The 19,409-nt window shown below is 56.4% G+C and overlaps 1 protein-coding gene across 6 annotated transcripts in view; it reads right to left on the reverse strand.

The window, feature by feature from the left end:
* Positions 1-373: 373 nt before the first annotated feature.
* The window catches only part of ARAP1 (ArfGAP with RhoGAP domain, ankyrin repeat and PH domain 1), a 68,428-nt gene continuing 49,392 nt past the window's right edge, over positions 374-19,409 (reverse strand). For 5 of the 6 annotated variants that reach the window (XM_055320742.1, XM_055320743.1, XM_055320745.1 and 2 more), the window contains 22 exons: positions 19,016-19,198; positions 17,772-17,946; positions 16,470-16,604; positions 14,262-14,397; positions 13,884-13,986; positions 12,888-13,083; positions 12,565-12,616; positions 12,291-12,454; positions 11,984-12,196; positions 11,577-11,682; positions 10,985-11,132; positions 10,811-10,897; positions 10,655-10,723; positions 10,224-10,341; positions 8,743-8,856; positions 8,387-8,532; positions 7,823-7,855; positions 3,913-3,995; positions 3,127-3,177; positions 2,885-2,948; positions 1,293-1,442; positions 374-1,008 (listed from right to left, as the gene is read on the reverse strand). In XM_055320742.1, the coding sequence (XP_055176717.1) occupies positions 991-1,008; positions 1,293-1,442; positions 2,885-2,948; positions 3,127-3,177; positions 3,913-3,995; positions 7,823-7,855; positions 8,387-8,532; positions 8,743-8,856; positions 10,224-10,341; positions 10,655-10,723; positions 10,811-10,897; positions 10,985-11,132; positions 11,577-11,682; positions 11,984-12,196; positions 12,291-12,454; positions 12,565-12,616; positions 12,888-13,083; positions 13,884-13,986; positions 14,262-14,397; positions 16,470-16,604; positions 17,772-17,946; positions 19,016-19,198 (2,544 nt within the window). In that variant the 3' untranslated portion in view covers positions 374-990. The remainder of the gene's footprint in view (positions 1,009-1,292; positions 1,443-2,884; positions 2,949-3,126; positions 3,178-3,912; positions 3,996-7,822; positions 7,856-8,386; positions 8,533-8,742; positions 8,857-10,223; positions 10,342-10,654; positions 10,724-10,810; positions 10,898-10,984; positions 11,133-11,576; positions 11,683-11,983; positions 12,197-12,290; positions 12,455-12,564; positions 12,617-12,887; positions 13,084-13,883; positions 13,987-14,261; positions 14,398-16,469; positions 16,605-17,771; positions 17,947-19,015; positions 19,199-19,409) is intronic. The other variant, XM_055320744.1, reaches the window with a different exon arrangement.

Consider the following 19,409-nt stretch of genomic DNA (forward strand, 5'->3'; position numbering starts at 1 on the left):
TGGGGCCAATCTCTGGAGGGGCATGCATAGGGACCAAGGGACACCTGAGGCTCTTCTTCCTAACTTAATAGAGCTCCTGTGACTCTGTGACCTTGTGTCTCAGAGTGGCTGGTGAGGGGCTGCCCTGAGCCACTCACATGCTACACCTAGGCCCTGGCCCAGACTTTAAACTGCAGCAGGGAAAGGGGCTCACTCCAGCTGGGGTCTGTCTTGGCTGGGGTCAGGAGCAAGTGGCTAAGCAGCTGAAGGCCCAGGTCCCCCCACACTCAGGGAACTAGGCACTCACTCACCTCTGGGCCTCCTGAACTCCTGTCCCCTCCTATACCAGGACACCTAAAAGCCCCAACCAATCACAGGCCTCAGCAACATAGGATAAAATATACAGATATATTTATATTATCAAAAGGCCCCCAAAGTGGGGAAGGGACACCAGGCAGCCTGGGCCCTCGCAGTCAGCCTAGACTGGAAGGGGTTCCTGAAGTCCCCCCGGGCCCAGCTCTAGGCTCCGGAGAAACTTACCCAAGAGCTCCTCCCCATCCCAGCTAGGTGTTCCTGTAGAGCATCCACTCTTTGCTGTTCTGGACTTTGTGACAAGGGGGTGGGCTCCCTTCCAGCGGGGGCCCCAGGGCCTTGGGCCTCTGCAAGGATGTTGGTCCTCTAGAGTTCCCCATTGATGCCCATCCCATGTCTCCAACCCCTCAAACTCAGGGTGGGTGACCCTGGAGAGGGAGCAGGCCAGGCCAGGAGGGCTGAGCACCTGGACAGAGCAGATGAGGGGTTCCTCCTCAGGCAGACCCTGCTGCCGCCCCCCTGCAACTTCCAGGCCAGGGAACCCCATGCTGCAGTCAGGACGTGGGATGTTGGGGGAGGAGGCTGCGGCTTCCTCATGCGCCCCCTGCTGGTTCACACCAGGCACGTAGGGCGTGAGGGTGTCTGAACAGGAAAGCTTCATGGCGGCAGAGTCCCAGCAGCAGGGGCTGGCTCCTGCGCTCAGACGTTGCGGAGGAGCTGTGGGAAGGCACAGAAGCCCAGACTCCATAAGCACCCTGTGAACGTTCACAGGGGCCAAAGGGGCCCTGCCGAGGCTTCTACGGCTATTCTGTAATGCTGGCCTGGGAAGGCTCAGGTCAGCTGGGGTCCCCAGGGCAGGGCAGAGAGGGGGCACCTCCAACAGAGCCTGCCAGGATTGGTTGGAGGATGGAGGGAGGGGGCCAGAGGGCAATCAGGAGAGGTGGAAGGAGGACCCCCTCCAGGTCCCAGCCCCCTGCCCACAGGGATGGAAAGCCACTCACAGAAAGGGGGTCTGCGGTGAAGGCAGCCACACTCCGGCGCATTTCGTTCTCACTGCCACGTAGGGGGATCAATGACACGCTGCCCAGCCGGACTTCAGGCACAGCCCGGGACACACGGGAGGGCTCCGAGGGCCACACCAGGCCGTCATGCTGGGGAGCAGGTGAGAGGAGGGCACTCAGCTCACCCGGACACTCAACTCCAGATCCACCCACCCTTCCCAGAAATGCCTCCGGCTATGATCTGAGGTGACACCCTCAGCTTTGATCCCAGCCAGTATGAGAAGCAGCTGTTAGGAGAACATGACTGTATCCCTGGCAAAACCCAGCCAGTTATGTTACTCAACAACTCCTACCTCCAGGTCCACTGACAAACTGCTCCAAGAATCTGACACCAAGAAAACAGTTCTAGAGGAACATGTGTGTGCCTTTCACCAGGAACCCAGAAAACCATAGAATCCACCTGTTTCCCTTTAGGCTTGACTACCAGAAAGCTCAGGGCTCAAAGGACTCAGCCCAGGACCCCAGTACAGTGCTGTCTCTCTTTTCCCTAAACCATTCTGAACTCTGATTTAAAATCGATTGGCTTGGGATCCCTGGGTGGCGCAGCAGTTTAGCGCCTGCCTTTGGCCCAGGGCGCGATCCTGGAGACCCAGGATCGAATCCCACGTCGGGCTCCCGGTGCATGGAGCCTGCTTCTCCCTCTGCCTATGTTTCTGCCTCTCTCTCTCTCTGTGACTATCATAAATAAATAAAAATTAAAAATATATATATATAAAAAAAGTTTAAAAAAAAAATAAAAAAAAATAAAATCGATTGGCTTGAGCCCACCCCCTCCCTGCTCCTCCCCCGGCCCTGCTCTGGCTCCGAGCCCTTGCTAGCTTGCTCCCACCTGGCCCACTGCAGCAGCCACCTTACCCACCCCATCTGTCCTCCTCTGTGCGCCGCATCCAGAACGAGCCCTCTCAGACACCAACCTGCACACCACTTTCTTGCTTCAAACTGCTGACTAGGTCAAATTCAGCTTTCTTGGAATGGCCTTCAAGACTCTGAGATCTGGCTCCTGACTCCCTTTCCAGTGTCAACTTCTGGCACTCCTGGCTTCTCTCTTTACACCCCATTGGGCAAGCTGTAGTTCTCTTACCATGCCTCTGCATAAACTGTTCCTTCCGCCTAGAAGCCACTACCCCCACCCTCACTGCCTTTGCTTGGTGAAGGCTTTTTGTCATCCTCAGACTTAGCCTGTGACACCCCCTCCTTGCTGCCTTCTCCACCCACCCACCGCCTCCCCCAGGTAGGGTCCCCGGGCTTTTCTCTGTCTCCATACACTGATCACACCGGGCCATGTAACAGGCCACGTCTAGGTCTGTTTTCCTTTCTACCTGGGGAGTGCCTGAGGGCAGGGGTCTGCACATCTGACTTGGAGCTGGAGGAGATAGGACTTTAGGCAGGGTTTACTGAGTAAATGAGCAACTGAATGAATTAAAAGCAACTCAAAATCTCCTTGAAGCAACTAGTGGCCTTTATGGTGAAGAAACAAACATACCCATTCTCCACGATGGAAGCCTCCTAGGACCCCACCCTCCACCTGGTACCTGCACAAAGAGGAAGGTGGCAAACCACTCCCGGAGCTCCGTCTGCGTCTCACAGCACAGGTACCTGCGGGGTAGGGCATACATCTGGATGCTGCCAAGGCTGAGCAGGGAACACCCTGCCTGTCTCCCAAGCCCAGGGTCTCCAGGCAGGGCACAGATGTGGCCAGTGAAGGGACCCAACCAGAGGGGACACACAACCGTCTCTCCTCAGCCTGGGGTCTCAGGCCAGTGCCCTCACTTACCACTGCTGCTTCTCATGCTTCTCCGTCTCATGCACCACTGTGAAGCCCCAGCTGCAGAGGAGGGGCAGGTGGAGTCACATAGCATCCCCCAGAGGCCTCCCATCCTAGGTGCCCAGGACAGAGCCCAGAGGCCCAGGCCAGAGCCAGGGGGCAGAGTTCAGGGCCTTCTTGCAAGCAGACACATTCTGGCCACTGTGTCTTCTTCTCAGCCCGCACCAGCCACCCAGGCCCCTGGCTCCCCATCCCATTCCCGCTTCCCCCAGGCCTGCCCTAGTCCCTGAGAGACAACCAGGCCCAGTCCACAGAGGAGAGGAGAAAGTTAGAAAACCAGGTCTGACGACTGCAATTAATAGCAATAATAGTGACTATGTATCACTTTTCATCTCAAAAGCATACAACCACCCTCTGAAACAGGTGTACCATTATTTACCACATTCCACGGATGTAGGAAGTGAGGCACAGAAAGGTCCCAGAGGTAGTCAGTGATGGGATTTCAATTTAGGCCAGTGGTTCTCAAAACCTGACCAAGCATTAGAGTCCCCTAGATGGCTTGTCCCACACAGACTGCTGGCCCCACTCCTCAGGACCCATGACTCAGCAGGTCTGGGGTGAGACCAAGAATCTGGGCTGTTGACGTTTCCTGGTGGTGCTGCTGCTGCTGGTCTGGGAGACCACACCTTCAGAACTATGGTACCAACCCCTGTCAAGTTCAAAGCTCCGGCTGTGCTGCCTCCACCTACCCACCCAAACCATTATGAGCTCCCCCAGGCCTCAGCCCCAGCTCACCACGTGGGTGGCCGGAGTTTCTTCTTCACTCCCAGGTAGACTTTGAGACTCCTGACAGGCCACTCCTTCTCAGGTCGGTGACTCTGGGGTGCAGGAGGGCAGAAGGATGGCATTTCAGTCAGTCAGGGCAGGAATTGGGGTGATGGGGCACCTCCCTCCTCCCTAGCCCCCTTTGCATCCCAGCACAGGGAACCTCCTTCAGGAAGCCTTCCTGACCAAGCCCTTCCTGTTCACCATCCAGCCCAACTAAGCCCCCCAGGCTTCTCTCCCTGCAGCAGCATCAGACAGTCAACCCTCAGTCCCCGAGGCAGTGGCCATTCCAGCAGAACGATACAGGGCAGTGATTCTCAGGCCCTCCCTGATATCCTGCAAACTGGAGAACTGACTTACAGCACTGGCTGAACCAGTGGAGGGAGAAGTCTGCACATCACCCTCTGGTACCAAACCCAATGAGCGCATATGATCTGAGAGCCTCAGCTGGCTGCTTGGGTCTGTTTGTCTCCAGTTATTTACTCCTCATCCCTCTCCACCCCACGGAGGCTCCAGGGTTGACCGTGTGAACAGAAGACTTGTGGGGTGAGCAGTTACTAGCTCTTTGGTTCCACAAAGGGAAGGCTGATGACTCAAGCTGAAGCAGAACGGCTGTTTGGTAGACCAAAGGAAAAACTTTCCAGTGGTCTAGGGTCAGGAAGCGAGAGGCCGATATACTGGGGAGGGGCACCAGAGCACTCACAAGTACACCTCTGGCCCCCTACCTCTGCATATGGGTCTGGGCTCAGAAGGCACAGGTTGGCTCCGAGGCAGAGGTATGGGAGCAGTGGCCCCCCGGGCAGAGGCTGATTGGAGGTCAAGCTAATGAGCCTTCTACCTGCTTTGGGAGCCACTTGCTCAAAGCCCTGCCCCCACCAGGCCCCCCAGGCACCAGGTGGGCACCGAGGTGGATGGTAGGGGAAGGGGACTCACTTACAACCAACACTGGGCATCAAATATTGAGCCACCTCCACCCTGTCCCCACCATTGCTCCCAGCCACCCCCAGGCATGGCTCCTCAACAGGAACAAAAAGAAGGGACTAGAGGATGGCCAGGGAAGTGGAAAGGTCCGGGGATTGGTGGACTCCCTGGGAGGTTACAAAAGGATGGGCTGCCTTGGGATTAGTGGAAATTTGGCTGCTGTCACAGGGGATATAGTTTAAGAGGACTTACTAGGGACCTTTTGCCCTGTTTTTACCATGACCCTCCCTGATAACCAAGGCTCTGATGAGGGAGCCCTATGTCTCCTGCACATAGCACCTGACCTGACAATGGCCATATGCCCAAGAGGGCTGGAGCAAACGGGCGTGCAGGCAGGGAGGAAACAGGGCAGCAGGATGGGAAATCAGGCTGCAGATATAGGGCAAACGAGGTGTGGGTGAACACAACGGGGAGGCAAACCTCCATGAGAGCAGGGAAGAAGCCAGGCCGAGAGCACTGAAGAAGTCAGACGACAGGTTGGAGGGAGCCAGGTGGAGTGGGAATGAAAAGACTTGAGACTTAGGAGGTTGTGAAAGAAATTGGTCTGCCAGGGTGGGTGGGGGGAGCCTGTGTGGCTCAGTGGTTGAGCATCTGCCTTTGGCTCAGGGCATGATCCTGGGGTCCTGGGATAGAGTCCTACATCGGGCTGCCAATAGGGAGCCTGCTTTTCCCTCTGCCTATGTCTCTGCCTCTCTCTGTGTGTCTCTCATAAATAAAAAAAATAAAATCTTAAAAAAAAAAAAAAGGAAAGAAAAGAAATTAGTCTGCGGGTCTGGAGAACAGTAGGCTCCAGGCATGACAGGAGAAAGGACTCAGTAGGAGAAAAACTAGGCTGCAAGTATGGAAAGCAGGAGACTGACAGAATGGAAAGCAGGCTGAGGTGCTGGAAGAAGCTGAGCTGTGGGTGCCAGGGAAAGAGAACTAGAAGCAAGGGGTAGAGTGAGTTGACAGTGGAAGGAACAGCCTCGTGGGTGTGACATAGGAACGACAAGACAGTTCCAGGCAGGGCGTGGAGAGAATTGTGGGAATCAAGGAATTCAAACCAGTGTGTGACTCCCTGAGAACTAGAAAAAACAATCCTCAGACCTCCATTTCCTCAGGCCCTGGAGTGTGCGGCGTATGCATGGTACGTGTGTGACAGGAGTGTGGCTGAGACGGGGAGGGGACGTCTATCATTGTAGGACTTTGTTTCTACTCAAACAGCTCGTGTTTCCAGCATTTCTAAGGTATGAAGTCACTGGAAGAGAATAAAGTTCACCCTTTGATGCTCAAAGACCTCTGCTGGAACCAAGCTTTTTCTAGAATGTGCCTTTCCTAGGTGCCTCAAGGTCTTTAACAACAGAAGATGCCCAGGACTAGGCTTGGGTGTCTGCATATCCTGAACTGCCGGCTGTTGTCCCAATTTCTGTCTGTTGCTCCATAAACCAGCAAACAGCAGAACTACCAACACCTCGGTAGCCAAACCACACCCTTCTGGAGCTTCTGTCAGAGAACACTACTTGGCCCTGCACAGATCAGCCTGGCTCCTGAGTCCTTGATTCCTGTACTTCAAGGAATAGAACCTGAACTCTGAGGCTAACAAATCTGGGTTTGATCCCAGGCTATTCCACCTAGAGACTGCCTTAGGCAAGTCACTTGAAGCTTGTTTTTTCGCCTGTGAAATGGGCACAATATCTGTCCTCACAGGACAATAATGAGATTACATGTCCTAGTATCTGGAGGGCTGGGCACCAAACCTAGCTTGATAAACATTAGATTAGATCTTTTTCCTTTTTCTAGTTCCCCTGCCTTCTCCGCTCCATGCTAAGGGATCAGCTGCTGCTTTTCCAGGTGCCTCAGCCATCTTCTTCCCCTCTGCCCACACTGATGGTCTTGCTCTGCTCCAAGGGGCCTAAGCACCCCTATAAAGAGACGGTCAGGGAAGTAACATCCCAGAACCAAGGGAGACTGAGTGGAGGGGTAAACAGACCCAGAAGTAAGTAATCATAGGGGGAAGCAAAGGAGAGAAGAAGAGGCATTCCCTACAAGGGTCTGTAGGAGCCCAGGCTGCATTAACAGATGTATAATGTGCAAAGAGAGGGAGGTGAGGATCCTGCTCTATTTGCTCTGCTCCCTCCATGGCAGCTAGGCCTATCCAGTGTCCTCAGGAGAGGGGAGGGGCAGGAAGGGCTAGAGGCACTGGTGGGGCCAGCTATGGGAGCTCAGGATAGAACCCTGGGCATGGAAACATTTCTGCTGCCCATCTCTGCAGGGCATCTATGCTTTGTGGCCCCTACGGCATAGCTGGGACCCACAGGGGCATCACAGGAGGCAGATTCTCAGCTGAACTTGAGCAAGGGCCTTCTCCCAGGCAGAACTACCCCTCAATGGATAGGGCAGTCCTGAGGAAGGAGTAGATAAGCTCCCCTCCCAGAGCTGTGCACATAAGGGCTGGCGAGCATCCAGGGAGGCTGAGCAGGAACTCCTACCACAGGCAGGATTGTATCATAAGCCTATGTAGTCCCACCCTGGCCTTTTAGAATCAGGGCAGTAGCACAGACATTCTGATAGTCTTGAAACTATCTCTCTCCAGGCTGGGAAGAGGATGGCTCCAGGGGTGGCAGGATATGAGGGTCAGAGCACTAATTCAAACCTAGGGGCCTTTGTTACTGGCTCTACAGCCTCTATATCGAGTCCTTTGGAAAACTGTAAAGCATCACACTGATGGGGGTTCTGCCTTGGGGAAAGCACTGTGGGGCAGGGTTGGGGATGGAGGTGGGAGCCAGTGCTGACTGGCAAGGGATCAGGGGACCATGCCTGGGGACAGCCAAGAGCTCTGCCTGTGTCCCCAGGCTCCCACCAGGCTCACTTGGCCCCCAGGCGGTGTAAGGAAGCTGGCAGTTGGCTCATAGCTACTCACGGTCTCAGGGGCCCCGCTCCACGGCCTCTGGCTCTGTTTGATAGAGGATCAGGGTTATGGAGGAAGGAGGTCCAGGTCCAGAGCCCGGACAGTGTATGCAGTGGTGCATGGCGGGATGTGGCAGGTTTGTAAAAAAGGGGACAAGGGTCCAAGATCTGGGAGGACACCAGGTATGTGGACAGAGTGGGCATGGAGGAGATACAACTTGTGAAGTGGCGAGGCATGTGTGGGCCACAGGTGGGGGCTGTGGGGGCTGTCACGATATAGCATGTTCTTGTGGGTGCCGTGACAAGGCCCAGGCACAGGTGAGGCGGCATGAGCCTGATGTGATAGCATCCAGGTACTAGAGCCTGGTGGGGCTACAGGGCACAGAAGAGTGGCCGCCAAGGGCCACGGCGGAGGCTCCCGGAGAGTCTATAGCTCTCCGCCACCACTATGCCATCCCAAGACCCCACGACGGGGATGCTCCCACTGGCAGACTCTGGCAGATGTTAGTGAATGCGTATGTGAGCACACTTGTGTGCCAGTGCTCATTGCAGGGCAGGAGCCATTGGGGTCACTTACCCGGATCTCCTTGTAGAGCCGTAGGCAGCTGCTGTTGAGGATGAAGTATCGATCGTGAAAGCCACCTGAGGGCAGGCCCAGGCCCAGGAGGCTACGGTCTTCGCGGAACTTCATCATGCCGTGCTTGGTGTCACCCACGTGGCTGGCTGGGGGAAGACTGGAGTGGGCATGGGCTGCCCTGACCCCCCTGCCCGGGGACAGACACCCGGGAAGGGTCCCAGGATGAAGGAGGCTGCCCCAGCCTATCCTGGCCACCAACGAGCCCCGTACCACCAGTTCCCACCCAGTCTCTGAAAGAAGGGACCTGATTGCCTGCCCATCCCTATGGGTCCTACCCACCGGGGGCCACCACCTACCGAGGTACAGCAGCATGGCCTCCATGGACTGGTGCTTCTTCACCACCAGGTAGCTGTCTGTGCCCAGCCCGTGCAAGATGGGCAGCACCTTCTCCGAAAAGTGCAGGGGGCGCTCTGGGGAGAGGTCACACCTGCTGTTACCACCTGCTGTGGCCTTATAGCACTGAGGGCTGGCACACACACATGTCACCTACTCTCCCAAGGCCTACCAGCAGCACAACACACCACCAGCATGATCACCCTCTCCACACCCGAGCTTCAGGCTTGACACATCTGGCTAGGACCAAAGCTGCTCCAACCCACACGTCCGAAACCACGCCAGTGATCTTTCCTGTGTCAAAACACCACCCACCCAAGCCATTCAAGCCAGAAACAAAGCCTCCCCATCTTCCCTCCATATGTCAAATCTCTTTGCTTCTGTCCATCACTGTTGCCACACCTTTCTTTGCATGTTACCATTTCCCTTGGACTAATGCCGTGGCCTTCCATGTGGTCTCCAGTATGTGTCTCACTCCCTGCCCCCGCCTCTCCTTACCCAACAGCAATGAACAACCTCTCCAAAATCCCCTTCAATGGCTTTGCATTGTGGTCAGGCCGCCTCTGCCTCTGTCTTCAGCCCCAGCCTGTGACACAACCCCTTCACTGCCATCTCAAGCTCCTCGAAAGGATGATGTCCATGGCCACCACAGGCCTTTGCCTGTGCCACTCCCACTGCCTGGAGGCACTTTTCTTCCCCTTTACCAAGTAACTCCTCTTCTTTACCTCCTAACACAGGGACTCCAAAGCCAGCAACACTGTTACGAGCTCCAGTGGTGCTGTGGCCCTTTCCTGCACAGCAGTTATCACAGCCTTGGTTGTACAGCTCTCCCACCAATTACGGCACTGGTGTCAATTCCTGACCACACTAACCCCTATGAGCAGAGGGACTATGAGTCTGACTCCCCAGCCCAGCAAATAACAGGAAAACAAATGAACAGATGCACCCTCATCCACCACTGCTATTAAGACAACGCTTCGCCATAAAATGCCTTTACCACCCCCTTCACCACCATGACTCCCTCACACCACCATCACAACCACCCTCACAACCACCACCCCACCCCGTGCCACCCCACCCCTCCTGCATGGCCATCACCACCTACTACTCCCTTCACTACTAATCCAATCATCAAATTCAGCATCACCACCCTTGCAAGCAACATCATCCTCACTGACACCAAGAAAGCATGGTATCGTAGCTGATACCACCTACCTCCTTCATCATCCTTTCCATCAACCACATTACAGCCATCACCTCAACCCCTGCCAGCACACTATCACCACCATCCCCAAGATGACAGTGTGACAGCAACATCGGTCATCCCAAACTCCCCTGACCACCACTGTCGCCACACTGGGGAGCAGGGGAGAACAGAGTGGGGCTGCAGCCCAGACAAGAACAGACTGTGCCACATTCTGCACCAGTCCTGGTAGCCACCCACCTGCTTCCTCCCTCTCATTGACTTCAAAGCAGGTCCAGTAGTCCCTCTCCCTGATGCCCACATTCCTGCGATCCAGGATCTCCAGGGTGAGCTCCTCAGCTGTCATGGATGCCGGGATCTGCAGTGGCCGAGATGGAAGAGGTCAGCCTACCCTGTCCCGGCCTCTGCTCTGCCACAATTTCACGTATGATCCAAGGGCTAAGCCCACCTCTCAGGTCCTCTGGAGTCTTGGAGTGTTGGGGGAGTGTCTCTAAGGGGTCCTGAGTTACTGGGTGGGGAGGAGGCAAAGAGAGGCCCTGACACCAGCCAGATAAGGGTTCCAAACTAGGGCTCCCCCTTGGGATGGAAGCTTTGCTCCTCTGGTCACCTGAACCTATGCTTAGCCCAACCCGACTGTTCTGGTTCCTTGGCTTCCAGGTCCCCACCCCCACCTTGATATGCTGTTCTGTGTCTGCCTTCTTCTCCTCCAGGTACACTGTGCAGATGAAGTCACCGGCATGCTGTGAGGAGACAGGGCTCAGCTAGCGATCCAAGGAGGAGGTGCAGGTAGCTATTCTGAGCCCCCTACCCCCAGCCCTGTCTTTCACCTGGGTCCCACTGGCAGTGCCAGCCACCCGCATCTTCACAATGGCAGTGATCTCTTCCCGCTGCTTCCTCAGCTCCTCCTCATCCACCTGGGAGGGTGGGAGACACAGACAGATGGTCACTGCCACCCAAGAGGCTCATCCCTGCCCTTCACTCCCCACTGGCTAGGGACGCACACTGAACACCACCACATAGTGGCTGATGAGGTCTTCCACCACACGGCCAGCCTTGTAGTCCTGCCCATCTGTCTGGAAGAGCGTGGGCCCAAACACAATAGCCAAGTTGTGTGTGTTCATCTGGTTTGTGTCTGAGAAGCACTGGACACTGGACAGGGCAAGACAGAAGTCAGACAGTCTTGAGTGAGAAGCCCAGTCCAGAACTGCCCCACTTTACCTTCCCAGTTCCGAGCAGGTCCATGACTGGCCCCTGAAGAGAGGCCAGGGAAGGTCCTGGTCCAAGTGAACCACTAGTTAAGGGGAAGCAGGAATAGTCTTTCTGGCCATGTTTTGTATGCTGGAGAGGAACAGAGCTGGGAAGCTGGGAGATCTGGCCAAGGTCCCCTGGGTCCTAGCTGAAATCTCCTCTATTCCCCCCACCCTGTAGGAAGTAAGTTAGGAGACAAAGTGTCCAAGATCAGGGTATATCAAAAGTCAACATTCAGTTCCCAGGTCTACCTGGTTCTGAGGAGAGGGCAGTCAGCCAGGATGGGAGTAGAAGAATCTTTTCCACCCCATCCCCCCAGAGTCATACAATAGTAATGTCCCTTACCAGTACAGGTGACTGATAAGTGCCTTCACTGTGGCGCGGTTGACTGGAGGCAGACGTGCCAGGAGTTCTCGATATCTGGAGACCTTCTCTTCCTCATCCTCAATCTCTGGGTGGGGAGAGATAGATCAGGGCAAGAAGCCCCACCCCTACCCCCCCAGCCATCTCCCTTGTCCCACCCCTCTGGCAGCTCTTCCTCTCATCCTAGGGGCTGGTATTTCCTGGTTCTGTTTAGAGAGACAAAGGAAGGAGAAGCAGAGGGAGGGACAAGGAACTGGAGCTTGTCCCCTGGGGACATGCCTCGTCCAAGTGTCCAGAGCACAGCTGGGATGCGGAAGAAAGGGACAGGAGTGGTCAAGCCAGCAGCACTAGCCTGGGTCTCAGGCAGGGCGAGGACTGCGGGGGCCTACCTGAGGCATCCAGCCAGGCCAGGCGCTGGGCGCGAGTGAAGAGGCCATCAGGCAGGTCTCGAAGGAAGCGCTTGAGGGCTGAGGAAACATCGTCCACATGCTGCTCCCCCTCCTTGAGGCGCACAGACCGGGCGTCCTGCCGCAGGCTCTCCAGCAGCCGCTGAGTCTTCGACGTCTGTCCACACTTACGGTAGATGCCCTCCGATGTCAGGCCTGGAGAAGGGTGGGACTGAGCTGGGGACAGGGCCTCGCAGGGCCTGAGGGGCCCTGGGAAGGCGGGGCTTGGCCTGGAGGGGGCGAGGCTCACCACACTGCGTGATGTAGTCCACACAGCGGTACACAATCACTGGGATATCGGAGTCTCCAAGCTGCTGCTCCGACAGCGTGTCCCCCGAGCTGGCCGCTGCTTTCTGGATGGCCCCCAGCCAGCCTGTGAAGTCCAGCCGCCGCTCGCCCTGGATGTACAGCGTCCTAGACCGGGGAACCGTCCGTTACTTGCCGACTTACCCAGGCGCCACCCCTCCTAAGCCTCTCCAACTGCCACAGGCTTCTCACCGCCCCTCAGGGAGTCCAGGGCTCACCTCCTTCGCTCCACCAGCACCAGCACTTGGTTCTCGCTGTCCCCTTGGACGGCTGTGGAGGGGCCGGTCAAGGTGAGGCCCTGTTCATGGTCCCCAACCGGCTCCCTCCTGAAGCTCTCTGGGTACATGCCTTCCCAGGACCCACCCCCCAATACATGGAGTTGCTAAGCTATACCCCAAGGCCAGGAAAGGACAGAAAAGGGCAGGCTGGCTCCTTCTGGGCTGGCCAGGGTAGAGCTTAGACTTCCAGGGAAGGGCTGGGGGCCTGGGAACCCAGGACAGGATGCCCTGAAAGTTAGGGGCCCAGGGCTGGGTCCACGCACAAAGCTCCTGCAGTTTCCGAAGTTGTAGTGGCTCCTCGCAGGGCCCCTCTGGGAAGACAGCACGGAGCTCAGAGCCAGTGAGGGAGAACCAGCCCTCCTGGGCCCGCTGTAGGCTCAGGCCAGCTTTGTAGGGGAGGCGCCCAAGCCGCTCAAAATCCCGGGCGAGCAGATCTTCAGCCAGGGGAGGTATGAATGCCTGGTGGGGAGGCCAGGGGAAGGGGGAGGTAGCCAAGGAGGCTACATCAGCCAACAGCACTGCCTGCCCGGGACCCTCCAGCTCTTTGGCCTATGAGCACATGCCCACTTCCCACCCAGCTGCCGCTTCTCTCTGCCCCAGGGCAGAATCCAGCACAGTTCAAGAACTCGGGTATCATGCCGCACTTCACGCCCAGAAGTGTCCTCCTCTGCAAAACGTTCCCAGATGCCTTCAGGGATGCCCCTGCTCTGCCTTCTGTTGCAGCACTGATTACAGTATTCTTGCTGTCTGGGCCCCAGTCTGTCTCCCCCACCAGCACTAAAGAGCGAGGACCAAGGCTGGTTCAGCTGGATTCCCACAGCTCAGAAGGCTGATCATCACAAGGCTCACAGATGATTGATCAGTGACCAAGTAAATAGGAATCACAGGCCCTCACAGTACAGGGGACCCCATAGGGCACCTGGCTCTAGTCCCCAGAGCAGAACTCTATAGCCTCCCTGCCTCCTTCCTCCAGAGCCAGGAGCTCACTCCCTCTGGAGTCAGCACTGCCCATTCTAAGATGGCTCTGACTGCTATTCATCATTAAACATGTATTGAGCACCTATGGAGTGCAAGGCCCACAGCCCTTCTTCCACAGGTCTCCTAATCTCCCTGCTTAGGGACTGCAGGTTATGTCAGGCCCTTGGCCCAAAAAGTCTGCCCTATGACTGCTCCCTCCATTTGTGAGGTAGGGGAGCTGGGGTACATGGAAATAGCCAGGAGGTCATACTCCTCACACCGGCCCATTAACCCAGGCCTACCTTAGCAATGCACTTGACCCACTCACGAGCCAGCTCCGCACTCTCCAGCCCAAACAGGTACAGCCGCTCTCCCTCTGTGTACACCTCAAAGGTGTATTCAAAGCTGTAGATACAAAGGCCAGGATGTAGGTCATGGCCCAGCCCAGCCATGACCCACCCCATGCAACCCTGCCTCCACCCTCTGCCCATTGCCCTTGGCTCCCCTAAGAGGTGGTGGGAAAGCCCTAAACTAGGGCCTAAGGAGACCTGGCTCCAGTCTCAGGATGCTGTGTGACCCTGGGAAAGTTCTGCCCTTCTCTGGGCCTATTTATGTTTCCTCAATGGGGGGCTGGACCTTATAGCAACAACAGTCTGTGATTTTGCCCCAGGGGTGCTCACCCGTGGGTGTCAGGAGGGGGCACTGCCAGGCACACAATCTCACTGGCCCGAATCTCTCCGTTGGGGGTCACCGCCCGCTCATTCTCATAGTAGCTCAAGACCCCGTCGCTAAGGACACACCAGCGTCGGCTGAACTCTGGAGAGAAGTTGGGCAGGGGAGCCATGAGGGAGCCCCCGCCCTCCCCTGAAAACACTTCTGTATCCTCCCTGGGCCCCTACTCCCACCTGACCTATGTCCTCTTCACTCTAACTCAAAAGCTTCCCCCAGGTCCATCCTCCTTCCTGTAGCCCACCGCCCTAGCCCAGCCCACACCTTGCCCCTGGACCACTGCAATGACTTTTTCCTTGGTTCCTAGCCTCACTTCCAAGATTCAAAAGTGATCTAGGTAAAACCAACTCCATCCTTCCTCTGCTCAAAACCTTTCCATGCCCCTGCCCTCAACCTTATCCTATATCCCTTAGACTGGTATTTAAGACCCTGATGGGTCTGCTCCCACCCACCTCTCCAGCCATCTCTCAGATCACTCCTGGGCACCTCACCCTCCCCACTTTTGCTCACCTTGTTCCCTCCACCCATACCCTTCATCCTTCAATCCAGCCCATATGCCACAGGAAGCTTCCATGCCCCATCCACACTCCTATACTCCCCTACCAGTGGCACACATTGCTCTATACTCTGACTCCTCCTATAATGGCTCTGAGGAAAGTGACAAGATCCCATCAAGGAAAAGAAATGGGAATGTGGACCAGGAAAGGCAGGAGAAAGAGCAGAATGGCAAAGTCAGACAGACTCCTATGGTTCACAGCCCTGAGCTTCACATTGGCTCAGAGCTTCCTGGCACCCAGGGCAAAAAGGATGACTCAGGCAGTTACATAAATGACATTATCAGGCAGAGGGAGGTAGACTAGGGGCAGTGCCCCAGGGGCAGTGAGGTAGTGAACAGCAGAGTTCCAAAGAAATCTCTTTGGGTGCTAGAGGGCTTCACAGAGGGGTGCCAAGGATGCAGAGAGCAATGGTCTCAACAATATTCCCACAACAGACACTGTCTCTTGTCCTGTCTGCAAGGATATGACATTTGTCCTCTGAGGGCAGTGTGTCCCAGAGCCTGTCCCCCAGGCTGGGCCCTTCCAAGAGCACCTGCCTCAGTTACTCTTCATCAGGCATCGTCTGCCAAGTGCCCTCTGTGCTGGGAGCTGTTCTAGGTGCTGGGGCTACAGTGGTGGCCAAGAGGAGCTTATATTCCAGTGGGGCACAGAGAATCACCAGATACATCTATAAACAGACTAACCAATGTCAGATAAGTGGTGTGAAGTAGGGTAAAAGTAAGGTACATAGGGCATGCTATTTTGGATAAAATGACCATGGATGAAGTCTCTAAAGAGTAACATTTAAACAGAAACTGGGGTAGCCCTGGTGGCCCAGCGGTTTAGTGCCGCCTTTGGCCCAGGGTGTGATCCTGGAGACCAGGGATTGAGTCCCATGTTGGGCTCCCTGCACTGCATGGAGCCTGCTTCTCCCTCTGCCTGTGTCTCTGCCCACCCCACCCCCCACTCTGTGTGTGTCTCATGAATAAATAAATAAAATCTTTTAAAAAGAGAGAAATATTTAAACAGAGACTGGACTGAAGTGAGGGACTGATTATGCAAATATTTTGGGGAAAAGTATTTTAGGCGAGGGGCAGAGCAAAAGCAAAGGCCCTGGTGGAAATGAATGTACGTCCTTGAGAAACACCAAGGAGGCCAGTACAGCTGCAGCAGAGTGAATGAGGGGAGAGGGATCACAGGTCATGGAGTGGGAGCGCCGATGTGCAGGTCCTTATAGGATGTGGGAAGGACTGGACTGTACTGAGTTGGAGAGCAAGCAGAAGGCAGAGATGTCAAAGGGGTGGAGCTCTAAGCTCAGCTCTGTCTGGTTCCAAATGCCAGATCCCCAGCACCCAGCAGGTGCTCAATAAAGGCTTTTTTAGTCTAAAGGAATTCTAGCAGTGACTTGCTCTACAGTACCATGCCCCATTCCCACTCCTATTGGCCCATGTATTAAGCATCTACTATGTACCAGGGACTACATCCCGGAAGCCCTCTAGAATAACTCTGCCAGAGTACACTTGGCACCCTCAGGGGTCCACCAGCCCAGCCAGCCCTGGCTTCTCTGGCCCTGCCACCATGCCAGAATGTCATGGCAAGAACGGGGTCTGGCCCAGCACCCACCTTCCCGGGCACGGCGGTCCTGCAGCAGCTTGCCGGCAGAAGCAGTCTTGTAGAGAAAGCCACTGTGGCTCACAGTTGGCAAGACAACTGAGTAGTGCTTTTCCAAGGGCTTCATTGAATCCAGCCGAGGTACCTCTTTAGGGAAGGTGTTGGAGTGGGGCGGCGGGGAATGGCTGCTCATGCTTGCCATCCCAGGGTCTCCCCCACACCCCCACCTGGGTTGAGCATCCAAGCTTACATTCAAGTCACCAGCCCTCTATCACCCTCAGGCTTTTACTACCCAATCCAGGGCTTTGTCCATATCATTCTCTACCTCTCCCCACTTGCGCAAATTCCAAGGCCCAGCTCCAGTACCTCCCCTGCCAGGAAGCCCCCCTGACTCCCCAGCCCAGCCCACCCTACTCTCTCTGTTGAGGCACGGGGCAAGCACACTAGAATGAAGGGTCTTAGGCAGACTCATTAACAATCCCCAGAAAGAGGTTTGCCCCAGATAATGCAGAGTCTAAGAAAGTAGCCTGGCTCCAGCCCTGCTCCTAGCAGTCCCAAAGCCCAAGCCAGCTGGGTGGTCTCCTGTGCCTCCCTGGACACCTGGGCTTGCTCCAGCCCAGCACACCCCACCCACCCATGGCCATGAGCCGAGTTCTGGCCGCTGAGCTCCACCCTCTGTCCTGGGATATGGCCCCAGAGGCCAGCCCTGGGCCATGACCAGCAGTGCTCACCCCCACGGTCCCCTCTCACCCATCCGGAGAGTGATAGCCAAATGGGACCCAACCCCAGTCTGTGACAGAGCCCCACCCAGACAAAACAGCAGACAGGGCTGCTGTTGTGGGTCACCCGCACACAAAGAAATGCAACCCCCACACAGCAACTCAGATACTCTGCAGCTACACAAACCCCAAATCCCTCAATGCCCCCAGGTGCGAGGAAACAGATCCACAGCAGGTGAGAGATGCACAGACATTGGCACACAGATGCCACCCTGAAGGCCCACACTGCAGGTCTGGGAGGGACCCACAAATCCAGAAAGGGATTTAGACAGACACAGAGACACACATATGAAGGGGAAGCCAGATGCACAAATGTACACTGACATGCAAACCCAAACATACCCCAAAATCACATACTGTTGTACCAGGGCCTCTCAAGGAGCTGCAATCACAGCTCAAGTGGTATTTATATCTGATCTAGCAGGGTGATACACAGCTTTTGGCAGACCCCCACCCAGCACCCCTTTCAAATGGCTAGACCATGGCAGCAGGGAGGTCCCATTCCTCGAGGTGGACGGTTCCACCAGCCACTCACCCGTGGTCCGGTTGTTCCGAAGGAATTCCATCTGCAGTGTCTGCCCTGCCTGCTCGGCAAGAGCCAGGGGTGTGGGAGCCTCAGGATCCCCTGAGAAGCAGTTGACCCCAGCCCCACAGCCCAGGAGAGCTTGGGTCTCAGCCAGGTCTGTGGTAGTGACTGCAGCACACAGAGCCTGGGAGGAGGAAAAAGGGGGAGGGGAGGGTCAGCCTAAGCAGGAGTTGGGGGCCGGCGGGAGAGGGGGTTTGGGGGAGGAGAGGAAGGAGTCACCCAAGTCTGGAGGCCCATTCTCAGGTTTAAAGAGAAGAGGCAGGAAGAAAAAGAGAGGAGAGGGGGGAGAAAGAGAAAGGCCAAGGGATTAGGAGGATGAGTAGGGGCTGCCCCAAGAGGCTGGGGAATCTCAGTGGCCCAGGGCTCACCCCTACTAGCAGCCCGTAGGACCCGTCTGCCAAGCCTGTTCTCTAGAGGATCTCAAGCTCCTTCTGCCTTGTGGAAGGGCAGAGGGGGGTGCTTTGTAGCTAATTCCTCCCACATTTGAATTCCTCACCGCCTGCCCAGCCCTCCCGACCAATGGGAGCTGCTGCCCCTCCTAGCTGGCGGGCTAGACTGGGCTGGGCCGGGGGCTGGACGCCTGGGTTCCTGGGAGGTGGAGGCCTGGCTCCCACTGGGCTTCTAGCTGGCCTGAGCCTGCCTGGGTGGGGCTGCTTGGGGGAGGGGCTGAAGGCCAATCAGAGGTCACCAGTGGCATCCCCCTGCCTTGAAGCAAGCTACCCCCACTCAGGCTGAGCCAGACCAGGGCCCAGGGCTTGGCTCCCAGCCTGTCAGGGCCTGGGGCCCATGTGAGGCCTCATCTTGAGTGGGGTGTGGATGGGGGTGGGTCAGAGCAGCCAGCTGTTTTTCATGAGCCTGACAGGAAATAGCATCCCCATCAAGTTCACTCCTTTTGGCAGGATTCACAAGGAGCAGGACGGTTTGGGAGACAGAGGAATCAGGAGGGGAGGGAGGCAGACAGATGCTGGAGATGTGGACTCAGCCCAAGGGTCAGGCCTGACTCCTCTTTGCTTTGCCCCAACTCTCCCTGTGGCTTGGGCAAGGCCCTTCCACTCCCCAGGCCTCAGTTTCCCCATTTGCCAACTCATTACAGTAAGCTGACGGAAGAGATAAGCTGAGGCAGAGAGAGCAATGAGGGGGGCAGAAAGAAAGTGGGTGGTCTCAAGGGGGCCCAGAGGCCCAGGCGCCCTGACCTTGTCCAGTTCCTCCTGGTTGCCAAAGAGCGGGTGGTAGCGGCGGTACTTGCCCTCACGGTATTTGGCCTCCAGGTGGCGCCGCCGGGCACCAGGCCCACTGTTGGGCTGCAGAGCCTCACTGGGGGGCACATTGGCCGCCCAGAAGCGGTTCCCAGGGCCATTGCCCAGCTGTAAGAAGAGCTGTGGGTGTGGGCAAGAGGTGAAACAGGCAGCCTATGGCCAGGGCCCTGTGTCTGGTAAAATCTTTGTTTTGAGGTTGTCAGGCGGGGGGCTGGGTGAGTCAGGCCACCCACGCATTTTCCCATGGGGAAGCTGAGGGGCAGCCTGGCCTGTCAGTGGCTCTGGGCCCAAACCCAGTTCCTCAGCTCAATGACAGGATGAGAGGCAGACA

This window comes from Nyctereutes procyonoides, unplaced genomic scaffold (assembly GCF_905146905.1).
Source record: "Nyctereutes procyonoides isolate TBG_1078 unplaced genomic scaffold, NYPRO_anot_genome, whole genome shotgun sequence".
NCBI classification, from domain to species: domain Eukaryota; kingdom Metazoa; phylum Chordata; class Mammalia; order Carnivora; family Canidae; genus Nyctereutes; species Nyctereutes procyonoides.